We start from the raw sequence: 17,277 nt of genomic DNA, 5'->3' as shown, positions 1-17,277 counted from the left end.
AAGTTATCTGCTATGCTAGCATGTCTAAGGCTAGCACAAAATTACAATATACTTTGTGCTATTATGAAAGATAAATCCCATGATAGGTTATCAATAAATCTCAGCTTCCAGAGAAGTGGGAAATTTGACACTTTACATTTGATAATAATAAAGCAGTTATGGAAAGAAGCCAAGTTAGCTTTTTTTTTTTAAATGCTGAAAAAATACTTACCATGTGTATATGACCACAGATCATCAAACCCACATTTTTTGTGAAAGCATGGACAAGATGAACCAAAGCAGGACGTGAGTTTGGAGCACCTGTCATAACAAGGCATTGAGGCCTAGAGTTTTACATTTAAGAGAAGAAAAATTAGAATTCACTTATTACCTTTGTATTGATAAAAACAACTTTCAAGTAATTTGCAACTGACTTAGAATTGTGAAGATAAATATCTCCTAATCTAACCACCATGAAATCACAGAGTATTTTCTCATGATATGCTCCCTTCACATATGGGCCGATTTCCAAGGAATTAGCAAGAATTCTGCATTGCCTGGCTGCAAATCCTCCAAGATTGTGTTGCCGTTGCAGTCTCTGTCAAGAATGGACATGCTGCCAGAGGCAGGGGTAAAGGGAAACTGAAATACAGCCTTGTGATGGGTGTTCCTGTTCCAAGATCCAAGCATATGTGAGAATATCCATAGACTTAAGAGATTTAAAGCCAGACAGTTTCATATAAAGAGTGGTGGATATTGGAATCATCAAAACCCTGCTTTGCTGAGTGCACAGTTTAGTAAAAAGATTTTTCTAACCCCTACACTATGCCTCCAGCATGAGCATATCTGTTACCTGAAGTTTTTTACATGGTCTTCCACGCCTGCAAGACGAACAGTATGCTGCAATGCACTTAGGTAAGTCAAGGCTTGTGTAGAGGATCCCCAGTTCACATCTGTGGGAAGATTTGTTTAAAAAAAATTATTATGCCACAAGTTGTTTTGACTAATATAACCATTTTCTCAAACTAGAAATTCAGTGTCTAATTGTTTAGCTCCAACATCAACTGAAAATTAGGTAAATTCAAATTAAAATCAGAGTATATTCCCACTGAAAGTAGGCTAAAGTAAACCCAACTTGTGTTTAAGTTAGGGGAAAAACCAGTTAAACTCTACTGTAAAGAGGATAATAATTCTGTAATCAAATCAAGTTTTCTAGATAACTAGATGTTTCATATTATACAGACAAATTTAGAAGTTACTTAAACTGATCTATTTCAAAGAATTCTACGGTGTTTGACAAAAGCTATGAAATCTTTGTACAAACAGGTTTTGTAGCTATGCTACTCTACAGCAAAGGAAAATTTAGCAAGGTAAGCATTAGTTTTAAATCAACAGGCAAACTAAATCATGATGGAAAAAACTGGGTCAAGGAACTATCCTTTTAGACTATCACTGTATAAGAGAAATTGAATGCCTACAGTATAATGCGTTTACTAAAATTAAATAGCTATAGGAGTCTGGTCTCCCATGTTCTCATGCAAGCAGTCCAATTTTTATAATTAAAATAATAACCAAGTAGAATTTCAATTCTCACAAGCAAGTAAGGCCTATTACATTTAGAGAATTTCAATTACAGGAAATTTTCTCAAGTTTAAATTATAGGCAGGGCAAGTCATCCCACCTCTTAAGGTTGCCTGACACAGGTGCTCGCACCCCCTGCCCCGCCCCCATTCTGACCCCTTCCCAAAAGTCCCCGCCCCAGTTCTGCCCCCTTCCTGCCCCTATTGGACCCCTTCCCCAAATCCCCACCAATTTTTCCCCGTGGGTGCTCCAGCCCCAGAGCACCTACGGAGTCGGCCCCTATGTTGCCTGACACGCCTCATTATAAGTAAGGTCCTACCAAATTCATGGCCATGAAAAACACGTCATGGACTGTGAAATCTTGTCTCCTCCGTGAAATCTGGTCTTTTATGTACTTTTACCCTATACTAAACAGATTTCATTGGGGAGACCAGTGTTTCTCAAACTGGGGGTCCTGACCCAAAAGGGGCTCTTGGGGGAGGTCAGAAAGTTATTGTAGGGGGATCACAGTATTGACACCCTAACTTCTGCGCTGCCTTCTGAGTTGGGTGGCCAGAGAGTGGCAGCTGCTGACCAGGCGCCCAGCTCTGAAGGCAGCGTCCTGCCAGCAGCAGCTCAGAAACACGGGTGGCAATGCTATACCATGCCACCCTTACTTCTGCGTTGCTGCTGGCGGCGGCTCTGCCTTCAGAGCTGGGCTACTAGCCAGCAGCTGCCATTTTCTGGCAAACTAAATCATGATGGAAAAAACTGGGTCAAGGAACTATCCTTTTAGACTATCACTGTATAAGAGAAATTGAATGCCTACAGTATAATGCGTTTACTAAAATTAAATAGCTATAGGAGTCTGGTCTCCCATGTTCTCATGCAAGCAGTCCAATTTTTATAATTAAAATAATAACCAAGTAGAATTTCAATTCTCACAAGCAAGTAAGGCCTATTACATTTAGAGAATTTCAATTACAGGAAATTTTCTCAAGTTTAAATTATAGGCAGGGCAAGTCATCCCACCTCTTAAGGTTGCCTGACACAGGTGCTCGCACCCCCTGCCCCGCCCCCATTCTGACCCCTTCCCAAAAGTCCCCGCCCCAGTTCTGCCCCCTTCCTGCCCCTATTGGACCCCTTCCCCAAATCCCCACCAATTTTTCCCCGTGGGTGCTCCAGCCCCAGAGCACCTACGGAGTCGGCCCCTATGTTGCCTGACACGCCTCATTATAAGTAAGGTCCTACCAAATTCATGGCCATGAAAAACACGTCATGGACTGTGAAATCTTGTCTCCTCCGTGAAATCTGGTCTTTTATGTACTTTTACCCTATACTAAACAGATTTCATTGGGGAGACCAGTGTTTCTCAAACTGGGGGTCCTGACCCAAAAGGGGCTCTTGGGGGAGGTCAGAAAGTTATTGTAGGGGGATCACAGTATTGACACCCTAACTTCTGCGCTGCCTTCTGAGTTGGGTGGCCAGAGAGTGGCAGCTGCTGACCAGGCGCCCAGCTCTGAAGGCAGCGTCCTGCCAGCAGCAGCTCAGAAACACGGGTGGCAATGCTATACCATGCCACCCTTACTTCTGCGTTGCTGCTGGCGGCGGCTCTGCCTTCAGAGCTGGGCTACTAGCCAGCAGCTGCCATTTTCTGGCCGCCAAACTCTGAAGGCAGGTCTGCCAACAGCAACAGCGCAGAAGTAAGGGTGGCAATACCGCAACCCTCCTACAATAACCTTGCAACCTCCCCACAACCCCTTTTTGGGTCAGGACCCCTACAGTTACAACTCCCTGAAATTTCAGGTTTAAATATCTGAAATCATGAAATTTACGATTTTTAATATCTTATGACCGTGAAATTGACCAAATGGACCGTGCATTTGCTAGGGCCCTAATTATAAGATCCTCTTTTCAGTTGCTTATAACTTTGCCAAACTTTAACCATTTGGGCTGAAATTTTACATGCCAGAAGTATGTCTCAGGCCAATTTTTTTGGAAAATTATAGTCAAAATAGTTTAGCTTCAGAATGAGACTACGGAAAAATATGTTTTCCACATGTTAAAAAATTCTGCCTATCTTTTCTATGAAAAGTTCTAGTGTCCACATGCTTTGGAGCAGGGGCTTGGAATTTGGCAGGAGGTGGCTTTTTTGTCAGGAACATGCTTTTTGCTGTCCTCACGAAAATCTGCTCAAAATCTGACCACGTTATAAGCCTTTGGGGAAAAATTTTACAGTTTGTACATGCTCAGTAGAGACTTTTTTTTAAAAAGATTTTAGCAGCTAAAATCTCAAAGATCACATTCTCACCGAGGATACTCAAGCCTCTAAAATTAGTGTCTGAAGCACTCTGATACTCTAGCGATGAGCACAACAGTAAAGCCCATAAGGAAATAAATAATTCCGTTTCCAGAAAAGGGTTTGATTAGTGTGTACTTCAGCTTGCATGCCAGTCTATTTCACATTTAGCAACAGAGCAATATATTATTTTTCTTCAGATGACAGTCAGTGAAGATCAGCAGCTAACTTTAAACCAAGTTACTGGCTTGTAGCTAAAACGGTCTTCTGACCAGAAAAGCCAAACCAACAAAACTTTTAAAAAGTGATGCAAGTTTTTTGAGTAGACTTCCACAACTCTTTCCAGGTCTCACAAATAATAATAGGACAAACACAACAGAACAACTGTATTGGGTGCATATGCTTTTACTGCTTAGATTTTCAACTTAAACACAATACTTTACACTTTTTGGTATTACCATTCATAGTTTCTATTTTCTCTACGTGATCCTTTTAAGAGGAAACGTGATAGCTCAGTCTGGAGCCTGGTTCTGCCAAATCAAGCAAATGCTTTTTACTTATGTGCTAATTGTTTAGATCAATATGCTAATTGGCAGATTTTTCTTTTAAGCTTTCATTAAATTCTTTGTTCTTTCTGTATCTTATTCTGAGCTCTTCATTTTACATAGCTCAACACTTCCAATACACTTTTGATTTTCGAAGTGAGACAAAATTATTTCTCATACTTGTTCCCATACTTAGTGTTCATAAAAGCTGTTTTGAATGGGGAAACTGAACTTTTATCATTCAAGAACTTCACTTACCTTCAAGCCCAATACTTCAGGATTTCCTTATTTCTAATTTTAACAAAACCCTTTAGCCCAGCTCTGTTCCATCTCATTCTTGTTGCAAAAACAGCTTAAACCCTTCTTGGCTTAAAATGTTTTTGCTATCTTACTGTGAGGTGTCTGGTCATCCATAGCTATAGGTATGGTTTACCAAGACACCATCCCTAATCCTGTACCATTCCAGGTTGGAACAACAGTAGAGGATCCTCTCTCAAAAAGGCACATTACATTTCCATTACCTCTCTGCAGAAACAAGCCTACATGGTCCCTTGGGCCAAATATTGCTCATAACTAAGGCTGCGTGTCTGTCACGGAGGTCACAGATTCCGTGACTTTTTGTGACTTCTGCAGCAGCCGGTGCTGGCTCAGGGGCTGCCCAGCCCCTGAGTGTGGATGGGGATGTGTGTGGGAGGAGGGTTGGGGTGCAGGACTCCCACCAGCATGTCCCTATATCTCCTAGCTGGAGGGGCCAGAGGACTCCACGCACTGCCTATGCCCACCGGTGCCGCCCCCAAAGCTCCCATTGGCTGCGGTTCCCGGCCAATGGGAGCTGCGGAGCCAGCGCTTGTGGTGGGAGCAGCGCGCAAAGCTGAGCAGTTACCCTGCGAGCCCCACCCTGCCCCCACCCCGAGCCAGCGGGGGTCCTGGCCCATCCCCCCAGAGTACTCCCGGCCCAAGTTTTAGTTAGGGGTATATAGTAAAGGTCACGCCTATCCATGACTTTTACTAAAAATGCCCATGGCTAAAATGTAGCCTTACTCATAACTCCTCCCAAATGCACCTGCAATGCACACACTACTTCCTCTCAATTTCTCTTTTACAGATTGAGTACATTACCTTTTGAATGTATATAGTTAATGTATGTGAGATGCTTTTCTCTTATTTTGAAAATAGAGTTTTCTGTAACTAACCATGCAAATAAAACTGTAAATTTAAAATACAAAAACACAACATTTAACAAAATTAAGTAATCAGATTTTCTCAAATTTGCCCAGATTTTTTTTTTTTTTTAAAATTGAAAAACACATACCTACCTGGTTTCTTGTAAGTGACATAAATAAAGAGTCCAAGGACTATGACACATGTTAGCAATGCTGCCCACCAATTAATGATGAACATCACTATGCAGCAGAGAAACGCTCCAATAAGAGAAACCCACATATTATAGTACTTAAAAGCAGGACGCCAACCTAATCAAAGCACAAATAGGAAAAGTTAAAGAATTTGAGAGAGAGAGAGAGAGAGAGAGAGAGAGAGAGAGAGAGAGAGAGAGAGAGAAAGAAAAATATATTAAAAATTCTGGCACATATTTATCCTTCAAGCTCATCCAACAACTTCTTGCAATATTTCAAAGAAAACTGCATCTATGTTATTAAGGACAGGAGCAGAAATGTTTATATGGCAAGAAGTATAGGTCACTTTTTAAAAAGCGGAGTTTGACATTATTTCTGTGCTAGATATTCCCAGCAGCCTGGTGAGTGGGAGTATTTGGCATAGAGGTCTATACATTACTCAGATTTGATTTTTTTCTTTGCAGTATACCTTTAGAAGATGGTACAGCATGAATCACAATGCAAATGACTTCATGCTATGTTAGTGGGTGCTATCCTTTTAGTTCTGCATTATCACTCCAGTTAAGCTAACTAGTACTACTAGCTAACTACTTTTAATGTTTTTGTTTATTTGGATAAGAGCAACTCCTGAGCATTCAAAGAAAAAGGACAAATATCAGGTGTAGAGTATTGCCGGACACATTCAGGAAGAAAGTGTAACTGTCAAAGAGAAGTACTGAGGTTGCCAGAGTTTGACGCCATGAGTTGCTGAAGGGCTGTTCAGAAAGAGGTATAAGGATCATCTATTCTGATAAAGACAGCGGTGACTAACAGTGTATTTAGCCTTGGAAGCATTAGATTTTATATCGGTAACTGTCAGTAAACATCACTGTACACACACAAACCGACAAAAATATTTCCACTGATAATCAAAAAACACTGCTTCAGAATTTAGAGTTTGATTTAAGGATATTCACTTCCTGTGTATTTCGACATGATGTTGACCATTTTTGTTTTAATGGTTACAAAGCTTTACCTTTTTGAATCTGTGTCTACTGTCATTAATTGATTGTCTGACCCTACCCCGAGTTTCCTGCAACTGAAATCTGAATTGATAAAAATCGAAAAATGCTCACGATTTTGCACAATTGAAAAATTAAATATGAAAAATTGCTTAAAACACTGATTTTATCCATATGAATTATGAAAACAAACATCAAATTCTGACAAGAATATTAGTCTTAATATGGCTAAGCTGCAAATACTGCATCATGATTTGTGATCTACACATATGCTTCCAGAAGTGAATATACCCATACAGCTCAACATACAGAAAATTCAAAATATGCCTGCTTATTTACATATACAATTGAGCAGGCTTAATTGTAAATAGAAATAGGATTTACATATCTATGTGGGCTTTCAACATATTAATTTTATTGCTTGCGTGTATAAGCAATAGAATAAAATAAATATGTGCGCAAGGTTGCGTAAACACAAATCGAAGGCAACTTAATGCACCTTTATAAGTTTGGCCCCAGAGTGAAGATGACTTTTTTTAAAAAGGGCTCCAACCTAAACTTCAAAACAGCTTCAAAAACAGACTCCAACAAGAGACTGCTGAGCTGGAATTGATATGCAAACTAGATACAATCAACTTAGGCTTGAATAAGGACTGGGAATGGCTGAGGCATTACAAACATTGAATCTATCTCCCCTTGTAAGTATTCTCACACTTCTTATCAAACTGTCTGTACTGGGCTATCTTGATTATCACTTCAAAAGTTTTTTTCTCTTACTTAATTGGCCTCTCGAAGTTGGCAAGACAACTCCCACCTGTTCATGCTCTCTGTATGTGTGTATATATATCTCCTCAATATATGTTCCATTCTATGCATCCGAAGAAGTGGGCTGTAGCCCACAAAAGCTTATGCTCTAATAAATTTGTTAGTCTCTAAGGTGCCACAAGTACTCCTGTTCTTTTAACCTAAACTCAGTAGGCTAAAAACTGAAAAAGAAATTCCTATTTATGTTGAATGTAATTCTTTTATAGGCATAACAATACTTTTGTTACAGATAAAATAAAAACTGAAGCATAATAACTTTGCTGCCCCATTTCTTGCAATTCGGGTCATCAACTTTTAAGCCCTGGGGCAAAGGAAACCAATAACACCATAAGGAATTCTTTTCCTGAGGGGCAAGTAGTAGTCTCTACAAACAGCTCCTCTTTTCATCAGGATTGCTAAAGTAAAAACTGAACAATAAAACTCCCTTCCCACCAGCGTCATCACACAATCCCACTGACACCCAGTGTCAATGGGAGGGAAATAAAAAGGACAGCAAGTCCTGGTCCAATATTCTGTTAGGAGAAAGTATCACTCCCTCCTAGGAGCACCTTCCTCTCTCATTGAGGGCTTTAGTTTTCTTATGGCTTCCTTGTTCACAAGGCATAGCTCTTGGCTCCATTCATCACCTGCTTAATGAGCCAGCATTTCAGACTCTCTCTCTCTCTCCCATCTCCCTCCCCCCTCCCCGCCCCATAACAAGCAGATGTGACCCTTAAGGCAGTTCCCTTAGAGACTGAGTCCTAGTCTCTTTACCTAGTGAAGTTTTACTCCTTTGTAGTTCAGGCTAGGATGAGGCATACACACCTCATTAGCTGGGCACTCTCAGAGGTCAATGAGAGATGATGGGTATTCAGAACTGACTGTGTACACAGAGCCGTCAATTGTTTTGATTCAATATGTATCAGTGTCTACGTGGCTGGGACTTTGTGCGATGACAGCAACAACAGTACTGCTGGAATTCTGAGGTATACAACGCCAGAAGCAAATGGACAAGTCTTGGCCTTGTGCCAGTATTTGAACAGGAAGGTGATATCTGTTCTACATGAGCAATAGAGAACACACAGACAGATGGTCAGTCCTGGCATCATGCAAAGCAGCATGGGATAGCAGCAGGTATCTGCCAAGCTAATGAGAATGAGTGATGTGTGCACGTGAACATTAGTCACACTAACTCAATATGCAATGAACTTAACACATTTTCAAAGTGGATTATAGAATACATATTAAGTGGCCAATTAGTATGCCGTAAACCTTTGCATCATGTGGACATAGGTCATTCGAGTGTGTACTCACTAATGTTAGTGTGGACTAAATCCTCCACGTAAAGAAGCCCATATGCTCCTAACTTAAAGCACCCATTTTTTGAAAATCCTGGCCTTAGTCCTTAAATACTGCAGAGCTTTCAAAACAAACGGAGAAACAAAAATCAAAGCTCTAGTCATATTTTACACACTGCACCCACACACGTGGTTTAGAATTAGTTGCTGGAAGGCATATTAGGAGGAAAAGATATCTTACTCAGGTTCCCAAGTTGTGACAGATACAACCACAAGTCTCCTACAGTTACCAAAGAGGCTGCTTTAGTGTCAGCCTTAGGTAGGGGTTTGATTCGGCTAGTCTAGTAATTTTTCTAAGATTGTTTTAATAAAATCTTCAATTAGTAAATCAATAACTTCTGTGCAGAAATACTTTGTTTCTAGGGTAGCTTTAAAATGTGTTAAACCCCCAAATATGAAGTTCCTACCTGGAGATTTTGCAAGTGAGGCATGGAATACAGAGAAATTAATTAAGGCATATGAAGCCAAGAAGAAGTTGGAGATTATTGGAGCAATGACATTCAATTCAGCTGTAAAAACACAAAGAAAAACAAATAGTTATTAAGCTTGTTGTCAAACTGCTTTAAAAATCCAAGGGCCAAAAGTTTGCTACAAGGGCCTCCTCTCTAGTGGAAACAATAAATTTGTAACACATTTTATTTTATTCAGATCTATATAATGGTCTAATACCATAAACAGCTCTAAACAATTTCTCTAATCATTTCAGCTACTATGGGAAAAACAAACACATAAAACTAAAATCTGCTTCAGAAACAGCCTATTCTGCCACCAAAATCCTGTCACCTTTTTGTCTCCAGCCAAACTCACTTTAAGATACTTTTTAAGGAGATTTGTAGAAAATCTGTTTTCTCAGTTCAAGAGTCCAAATATTAAGATGTTCAATTATATCTTGATAAAGTCGTCTAGTTTAATCAGTAATCTTTACCTTTCTCTTCCTCAGACACAGTCAAAGAGTGCTTCCCACTCAAAGAAATAAGTTTAGTCTCCATTTTATTTTCTCACAGAATCATCATAAACTTTGAATTTAAATGTTTCAAAGCTTTTAATGCGAGTTACAATTCTTTGTGATCAATTAATGTGCAGCAGACATTTGTTCAAAATATTCCCTATTTAACTTGCAGGCACTCAAGGAATACCAAAGTTGTTTGAAATAAGATATGTTTGCTATCTGACTACACTGTTTGCTAATTCAGGTTATTTAAATTTTTTTCCAGAATTACACAGTTAGCCCATGAATATTAAGTTTTCATTAGTCTGCAATAGTGTTGGAATATGAGAGGGAGACATTGCAGTTTAAACAGAGGTCTGTGGGAGCTATAACAGGTGAAATCATATACCTGTGGGCAAATGGAGAAGCATATTTGCCTGACTCCCACCTTAACAAAAGACTGAAGCAAGGCTACTGTTATTGCTGATGTGACCCTTTAATGGTGTGTGTGCGCGCGGGGGGAGAAAGGTATCCTTCCTTCTGCAGCAGTTGAGGCTGTCCCAAGAGTAAAGAGGGTCTTGGCAGATTCAAGTAGAGGTTTGGAATTTCAGACGCAGCATCTAGGCTCTCTGTAACTGCAGTCAGACAGAGAGGGGTGCAGCCTCTGCCCTCCTCTGTAGAGAGAAGAAAACTTACTTTTCCCCCGCTTTTCCTTCCTAAAAGGATTAGGTGGTGGGAAAGCGTAGGGCTCTCCTTTTTACCTGGATAGAGAGCAGTAGTAGTAGCCATCACTAGTCATTTCCCACCACCACAAAGGACTGAAATCAAAGATACAGCAGTTCAAGAACATGACACTTTAGTCCACTAGGACCCTCTTCAGTCTAATGAAACCTCCAGACCACATGTGGCAACAGTGATAACTTGGTCTTTCCTTCCTCCAACAGCCTTCAAAAATGCAGAATAAGCAAGATGGGGGAAGAGATAAGAGTAACAGCAACAGTTTTTAACGTAAGCAGTCCTGGAAGGGGCTACAGGATGATGTGGAAGATCTTTTATCTGCCTGCAAGGAATGTATTACCACTTGGGCTGGCCCCCACCTCCGGCAGCACCAGGAAAATCTTGCACTTAAGTGGTTCAGTGGATAGCAAACTTTAAAGACCTCTATTTGTGCAAGCTTGCCACTTACGGAAGCATAGATTAGTGATGTTTTATTGTCTAATATGTATGTATTAAAAAAAAACTGTAAATAAATATAAAAGGCTTTCACATCATACAACAGCTCTCTATAGTAGGCTAATGGATAAGAAGATAATACAATAGGGTTGGGAAAGGATTAAAAAAAATCTGATTAGCTAAAGTCTGTGGATATTAACTGTTACCTTCCCCCACTAATTAAGATTGAGGCCTTGACTACTACCAGGGTAAATTGACCTAAGTTACGTTACTCCAGCTACATGAATAATGTAACTGGAATCGATGTAGCTTAGATCAAGTTACCGTGGTGTCTTCACTGCGCTGCGTCGACTGGAGATGCTCTCCCATCGACTTCCCTTACTCTTCTTGGGGCGCTGGAGTACTGGAGTCGACTGGAGAGCACTATATTGTCGATTTAGTGGAAAACCCGCTAATCAACACCAGCTGCATCGATTGCAGCAGCGTTGATCTCCCTGGTAGTGAAGACAAGCCCTGAGATGAATCTGAAGTAACTTCTGAATATGTAGGAGAACAATCCTCAAACCCCATCCACTGAACATGTTTCCAATCACAAGCCAACACCTACAATTTTTAAAATAAAAAAATCTGTCCCCAAGACTCCATGGACCCAGTCATCCAAGCATAAGACAGTACAGCATTTTATAGCACAAAAAGAATACATTCTAAATTTTTACTCCAATTTAAATTAACTAACCAATTAATATGAATCCAAGAGCAATCAAGAAAGTTAGAATATATCCTCGTAATGGTTCATTGTTCTTCCCATAGCCTTTAGCAAACATTAGAAGACCTGGATAGATATTGTCCTTGCATAAAGCCTAAGAAAGAAAATACAAAGTTAGTAAGGTTTAATTAAGATAAATTTTGCATGAGATACACACTAATGCATTCAATGAGGGCTAGTGTTGTCTAGTTAGAGCATGGGATTGAGAGTCAGGACATGCTGACTATTCCTTACTCTGCCTTTGCATTACTGTGTGATCTTAGAGCAAGTGACACCTTCCCATTCCTGAGTTTTCTCTTCTATCAATACAATGAGGATATTTTCTCTTCTTTGTGAATCACTGAGATTTGTCATGTGACAGTAATAAAAAAAAGTCACAAAATTAATCACTTTTTTAATATTGAACCAGGAATTTCATCAAGATAGGGAAAATATTCTCAAAGCTACTCTCTCTCTCTCTGCTTTACTCTAGTGCTTTTGTGTCAAACCTTTATCCCCCTTCGCTATCTGGCTTCCTGCTGCAGGGTTGTTGGGTTGGTTATTTTGGTTTGTTTTTGTTTAAGTGTATGGTATCCTCTCATGATCCTCAAACATGACACATTCCTACAGTAATTAAACTGCAGTTATTCAAAACACACACACACCCCTCCCTACACCTAGGTGGGGGCATTATCTTTAACTCTGAAAAAAAAAACCACGGAGCTCTTTATTACATACCTCAATACCACAAGTGAGGGGAAAAAACGTGTAACAAAACAGGACCTTTCAGCTACAGCAACTAGCCAAGTGTGAAGTCATTTATAAAGAATAGATACAACTTAGAGAATTTTTCACTTGACCACAGCTCAAAGAGCAAGACTGTGAAATGGGTGAGTATTTGGTATAAAAGTTCCTTGGGAAATAAGTTTTACAAGCTCTACAATTTTACTCAGTTATTGTTACAATATCTTTAAGCATTCTGAATTGCAACTAACTGCAGTGCATTAGCGCCGAAAAGGAACCACCAGTAGATATGGAGGATATGCAACTATTAACAATGTTAAAAATTAATTTAGTGCTCACTAAGAAGGAGTCAAACTACCAGCTTCTCTATCCACAGAAAATGTACAGCAAAGAGTGGAGTAAACCACTCCATATTGCCAAGCAACATTCCCTTAGCTCTGACCTAGAGGAACCACCCCAACAAGTGACAATCTCTTAACCAATTCAATCCATGGCCTCAATGCAAGGACAGCCAAAACTATCACCACCTAAAGCAGTAAACTGAATATTTAACAGTGCAGAGTTTTGTAATTACGTCATCACTTACTGCATAATAAACAACTCTGGGCTTAAGTCTTGGCAGTTAAAAGCTATCCAATTTATCTTGAAATCTAAAACTTTAAGGGCCCTATACTCAGATGGAAGAGGCTGCATATGATCATCATCAGCAGCACCACAATTTGCATAAGGTCTCGTTATGGCAATATTTTTTCCTTCTTTAAATTCCAGATCAAACACATTAATCTTTGGTTGCTTCCCAACAGTTTACCTTGCTCTTCAACCATAGGACTTTTTAAGCAGACCTCGAATATATCACTAAGCTGTGGTAAGCAGGATTCTTTCCCAAGCGAGTGCCAACAGCTTCTGCAGAATTTAAACCTCCATTTTTTAGCCCATCTGGTTGCTAAGAAAATTTCAGTTGACATTTTGGAGGCTTTGTGTAGTGCTTTCTTCCAGAGAGTCTGTGCAGACAGGCCCATTGCCTCTGCTGCTGCTCATAATTTAAGGCTATGATTATGCCACAAAATCCATGACTTCCACTGACCTCCATGACATTTTCTGCCCTGGGGCTGAAGCTCCCAGCCAGGCCTGCCCATGCAGCTGCCCAGCCTCCAGCAGGTGGACCCCATGCAGCTGCCCAGCCGCTGCTGCAGTCGCAGCCAGTGGCTGGGGGACCTTGCAGCTACCAGTTGCCTGGAGCAAGGGCACCCCACAGCAGCCCAGCCCCAGGGGTAGGTGGACCCTGGAGTTCACATGCACCGCATTAGTAGGGAATGCGGGAGCCCCAGCAGCAGTGGGTGCTGAACCCACCTACCCCTTTTGTCAGGGATATTTTTTAGTAAAAAAGTCAGGGACAGGTCACGGGCTGTTATTTCCCATGACCTGGTCCCTGACTTTTACTAAAAATATCCGTGACAACTTAGCCTTACTTATAACTTTGTCACACTACAACAGAGTAGAAAATGACCACACTTGTCAGTTTTAACTGCTGGTATTCAGAGTCCAGTGAACAGTGAAACTTAGGAATGAAGTCAAATGGAGTCTGTTGCTTCTTGGCAAAGCTTTGGTGGGGGACAGAAAGGGAAATATTAGATGCCTCCCTACTTAACATCAAGCAAGAGGGCCAAGTTAAGAGGAGACATCTCAGCACCAAAATGTTTTGTTTAAACATAAAAGCCAGTTCCAGTAGCACAGAGGCCACTGCCATATGGTCACTACTTGGACACGGATACTGAGGTAGTAGCAATAACCAACAGAAAAAGACCTCTCGGGACAGCACTGAAGAATTGTGCTCATGGCTCTGATACTTCCTCCTCCTTCTTCAGCACTCCGATAGGAAACCAATACTGGAGGCAGCATTTCTCGTGGCTCAACAGGCCTGCCATGAAGGCTGAAGGCAAAGGCTGCAGTGGTACTTAGTACTGGAACATGCCCCTTTTTGCCCAGGACTCCAGATTTAGATGGAATGGACTTGCTGAATCCAATAATTCAGGAAAATTTGGCTGAGTCTCTTTGCACCAAACCAACTCCATGCCAGAACAAAACACTACAGAATCTCAACTCTACAGATGGCAATACCAGACATAAGGTCAGTATGTCAGAAGAGCAGATTTTAAATTTACATCTACTAGCTCCATTTTAGAAGGCAATGGTGCTAGTGTTTTATTTCCAAGTAGAACAGCTGAGAATCAATGTGTGACTCTCAAGTGATATGAATCAAGACACCAATATACAAAAGCTCCCTGTTCCCAATATTCCAGTTTAAAGCTGATTCAAGTTATTTTGTTATGAAACAAAGACATTATATATGCTTACCTGAAAAATCTTAGGTGCACTCACTAAAGATGCCAATGCGGAAGAAAGGGTGGCTGAAAAGATGCCAGCAGAAATCAGTGGTGCAAATCCTGATACCATGCTCATTACCTGAAAGCAGGATATAAACATTTTAATTTCTTTTACATGTACCAAACAGAATGGACTGAAAAACATCTACCTCCAAATAAAACAATTACTTTAATAAAAATAAACTAGAATTCTGTAGACAAATGTTTCAGTTGAACTCCTTCAGAACTGTTACAATAGCATTCACTCAACACTGAGGAGAGTTGGCAGTTTTTCAAAGGGACACTATTAAGGGCCCAAAAGCAAGCTATTCCGCTGGTTAGGAAAGATAGAAAATGTGGCAAAAAGACCACCTTGGTTTAACCACGAGATCTTGCATGATCTAAAAAATAAAAAGGAGTCATATAAAAAATGGAAACTAGGACAGATTACAAAGGATGAATATAGGCAAACAACACAGGAATGCAGGGGCAAGATTAGAAAGGCAAAGGCACAAAATGAGCTCAAACTAGCTACAGGAATAAAGGGAAACAAGAAGACTTTTTATCAATACATTAGAAGCAAGAGGAAGACTAAAGACAGGGTAGGCCCACTGCTTAGTGAAGAGGGAGAAACAGTAACAGGAAACTTGGAAATGGCAGAGATGCTTAACGACTTCTTTGTTTCGGTCTTCACCAAGAAGTCTGAAGGAATGCCTAACATAGTGAATGCTAATGGGAAGGGGGTAGGTTTAGCAGATAAAATAAAAAAAGAACAAGTTAAAAAAATCACTTAGAAAAGTTAGATGCCTGCAAGTCACCAGGGCTTGATGAAATGCATCCTAGAATACTCAAGGAGCTAATAGAGGAGGTATCTGAGCCTCTAGCTATTATCTTTGGAAAATCATGGGAGACGGGAGAGATTCCAGAAGACTGGAAAAGGGCAAATATAGTGCCCATCTATAAAAAGGGAAATAAAAACAATCCAGGAAACTACAGACCAGTTAGTTTAACTTCTGTGCCAGGGAAGATAATGGAGCAAGTAATTAAGGAAATCATCTGCAAACACTTGGAAGGTGGTAAGGTGATAGGGAACAGCCAGCATGGATTTGTAAAAAACAAATCATGTCAAACCAATCTGATAGCTTTCTTCGATAGGATAACGAGTCTTGTGGATAAAGGAGAAGCTGTGGATGTGGTATACTTAGACTTTAGTAAGGCATTTGATACGGTCTCGCATGATATTCTTATCGATAAACTAGGCAAATACAATTTAGATGGGGCTACCATAAGGTGGGTGCATAACTGGCTGGATAACCGTACTCAGAGAGTTGTTATTAATGGTTCCCAATCCTGCTGGAAAGGCATAACGAGTGGGGTTCCGCAGGGGTCTGTTTTGGGACCGGCTCTGTTCAATATCTTCATCAACAACTATGATATTGGCATAGAAAGTACACTTATTAAGTTTGCGGATGATACCAACTGGGAGGGATTGCAACTGCTTTGGACGACAGGGTCATAATTCAAAATGATCTGGACAAATTGGAGAAATGGTCTGCGGTAAACAGGATGAAGTTTAACAAAGACAAATGCAAAGTGCTCCACTTAGGAATCAAGAATCAGTTTCACACATACAGAATGGGAAGAGACTGTCTAGGAAGGAGTACGGCAGAAAGGGATCTAGGGGTTATAGTGGACCACAAGCTAAATTTGAGTCAACAGTGTGATGCTGTTGCAAAAAAAGCAAACATGATTCCGGGATTTATTAACAGGTGTGTTGTGAGCAAGACATGAGAAGTCATTCTTCCGCTCTACTCTGCTCTGGTTAGGCCTCAGCTGGAGTATTGTGTCCAGTTCTGGGCACTGCATTTCAAGAAAGATGTGGAGAAATTGGAAGGAGTCCAGAGAAAAGCAACAAGAATGATTAAAGGTCTTGAGAAAGAACGGTTACTTACCTTCTGTAACTGTTGTTCTTCGAGATGTGTTGTTCACGTCCATTACACATTAGGTGTACGCGCGCCGCGTGCACGGACGTCGGAAACTTTTTCCCTTAGCGGCTCCAGTCGGGCCGGCAGGGCCCCCTCCTTCCCGCCAGAGCGGCGCCCCGCTCCAGGGTATATATATCCCTGCCGACCCGACCCCTCCGGTTCCTTCTTGCCGGAGACTCTGACAGAGGGGAAGGAGGGTGGGAAGTGTAATGGACGTGAACAACACATCTCGAAGAACAACAGTTACAGAAGGTAAGTAACCGTTCTTTCTTCTTCGAGTGATTGTTCACGTCCATTACACATTAGGTGATTCCCAAGCTTACCATTGGAGGTGGGTAGGAGTCAAGGTACAACTGACTGTAGCACAGCCCGTCCGACCATCGCGTCCTCTCTGGTCTGATGATGGATCGCGTAGTGGGCTGTGAACGTATGCACAGA

General features: G+C 40.8%; 1 protein-coding gene across 3 annotated transcripts in view; it reads right to left on the bottom strand.

Annotated features, from left to right (window-relative positions):
• The window catches only part of SLC12A2 (solute carrier family 12 member 2), a 125,921-nt gene that overhangs the window by 23,359 nt on the left and 85,285 nt on the right, over window positions 1-17,277 (bottom strand). For 2 of the 3 annotated variants that reach the window (XM_005303060.5, XM_005303061.5), the window contains exons 11-16: window positions 14,847-14,954; window positions 11,739-11,862; window positions 9,309-9,410; window positions 5,700-5,855; window positions 833-932; window positions 212-323 (exon numbers count right to left, since the gene is read on the bottom strand). In XM_005303060.5, coding sequence (XP_005303117.2) covers window positions 212-323; window positions 833-932; window positions 5,700-5,855; window positions 9,309-9,410; window positions 11,739-11,862; window positions 14,847-14,954 — 702 coding nt within the window. The remainder of the gene's footprint in view (window positions 1-211; window positions 324-832; window positions 933-5,699; window positions 5,856-9,308; window positions 9,411-11,738; window positions 11,863-14,846; window positions 14,955-17,277) is intronic. The other variant, XM_042854604.2, reaches the window with a different exon arrangement.

This window comes from Chrysemys picta, chromosome 6, assembly GCF_011386835.1.
Source record: "Chrysemys picta bellii isolate R12L10 chromosome 6, ASM1138683v2, whole genome shotgun sequence".
Taxonomy (NCBI): Eukaryota; Metazoa; Chordata; order Testudines; family Emydidae; genus Chrysemys; species Chrysemys picta.
The sequence above is the reverse complement of the archived record's forward strand: the minus strand, read 5'-3'. Positions and strand labels throughout refer to the sequence as shown.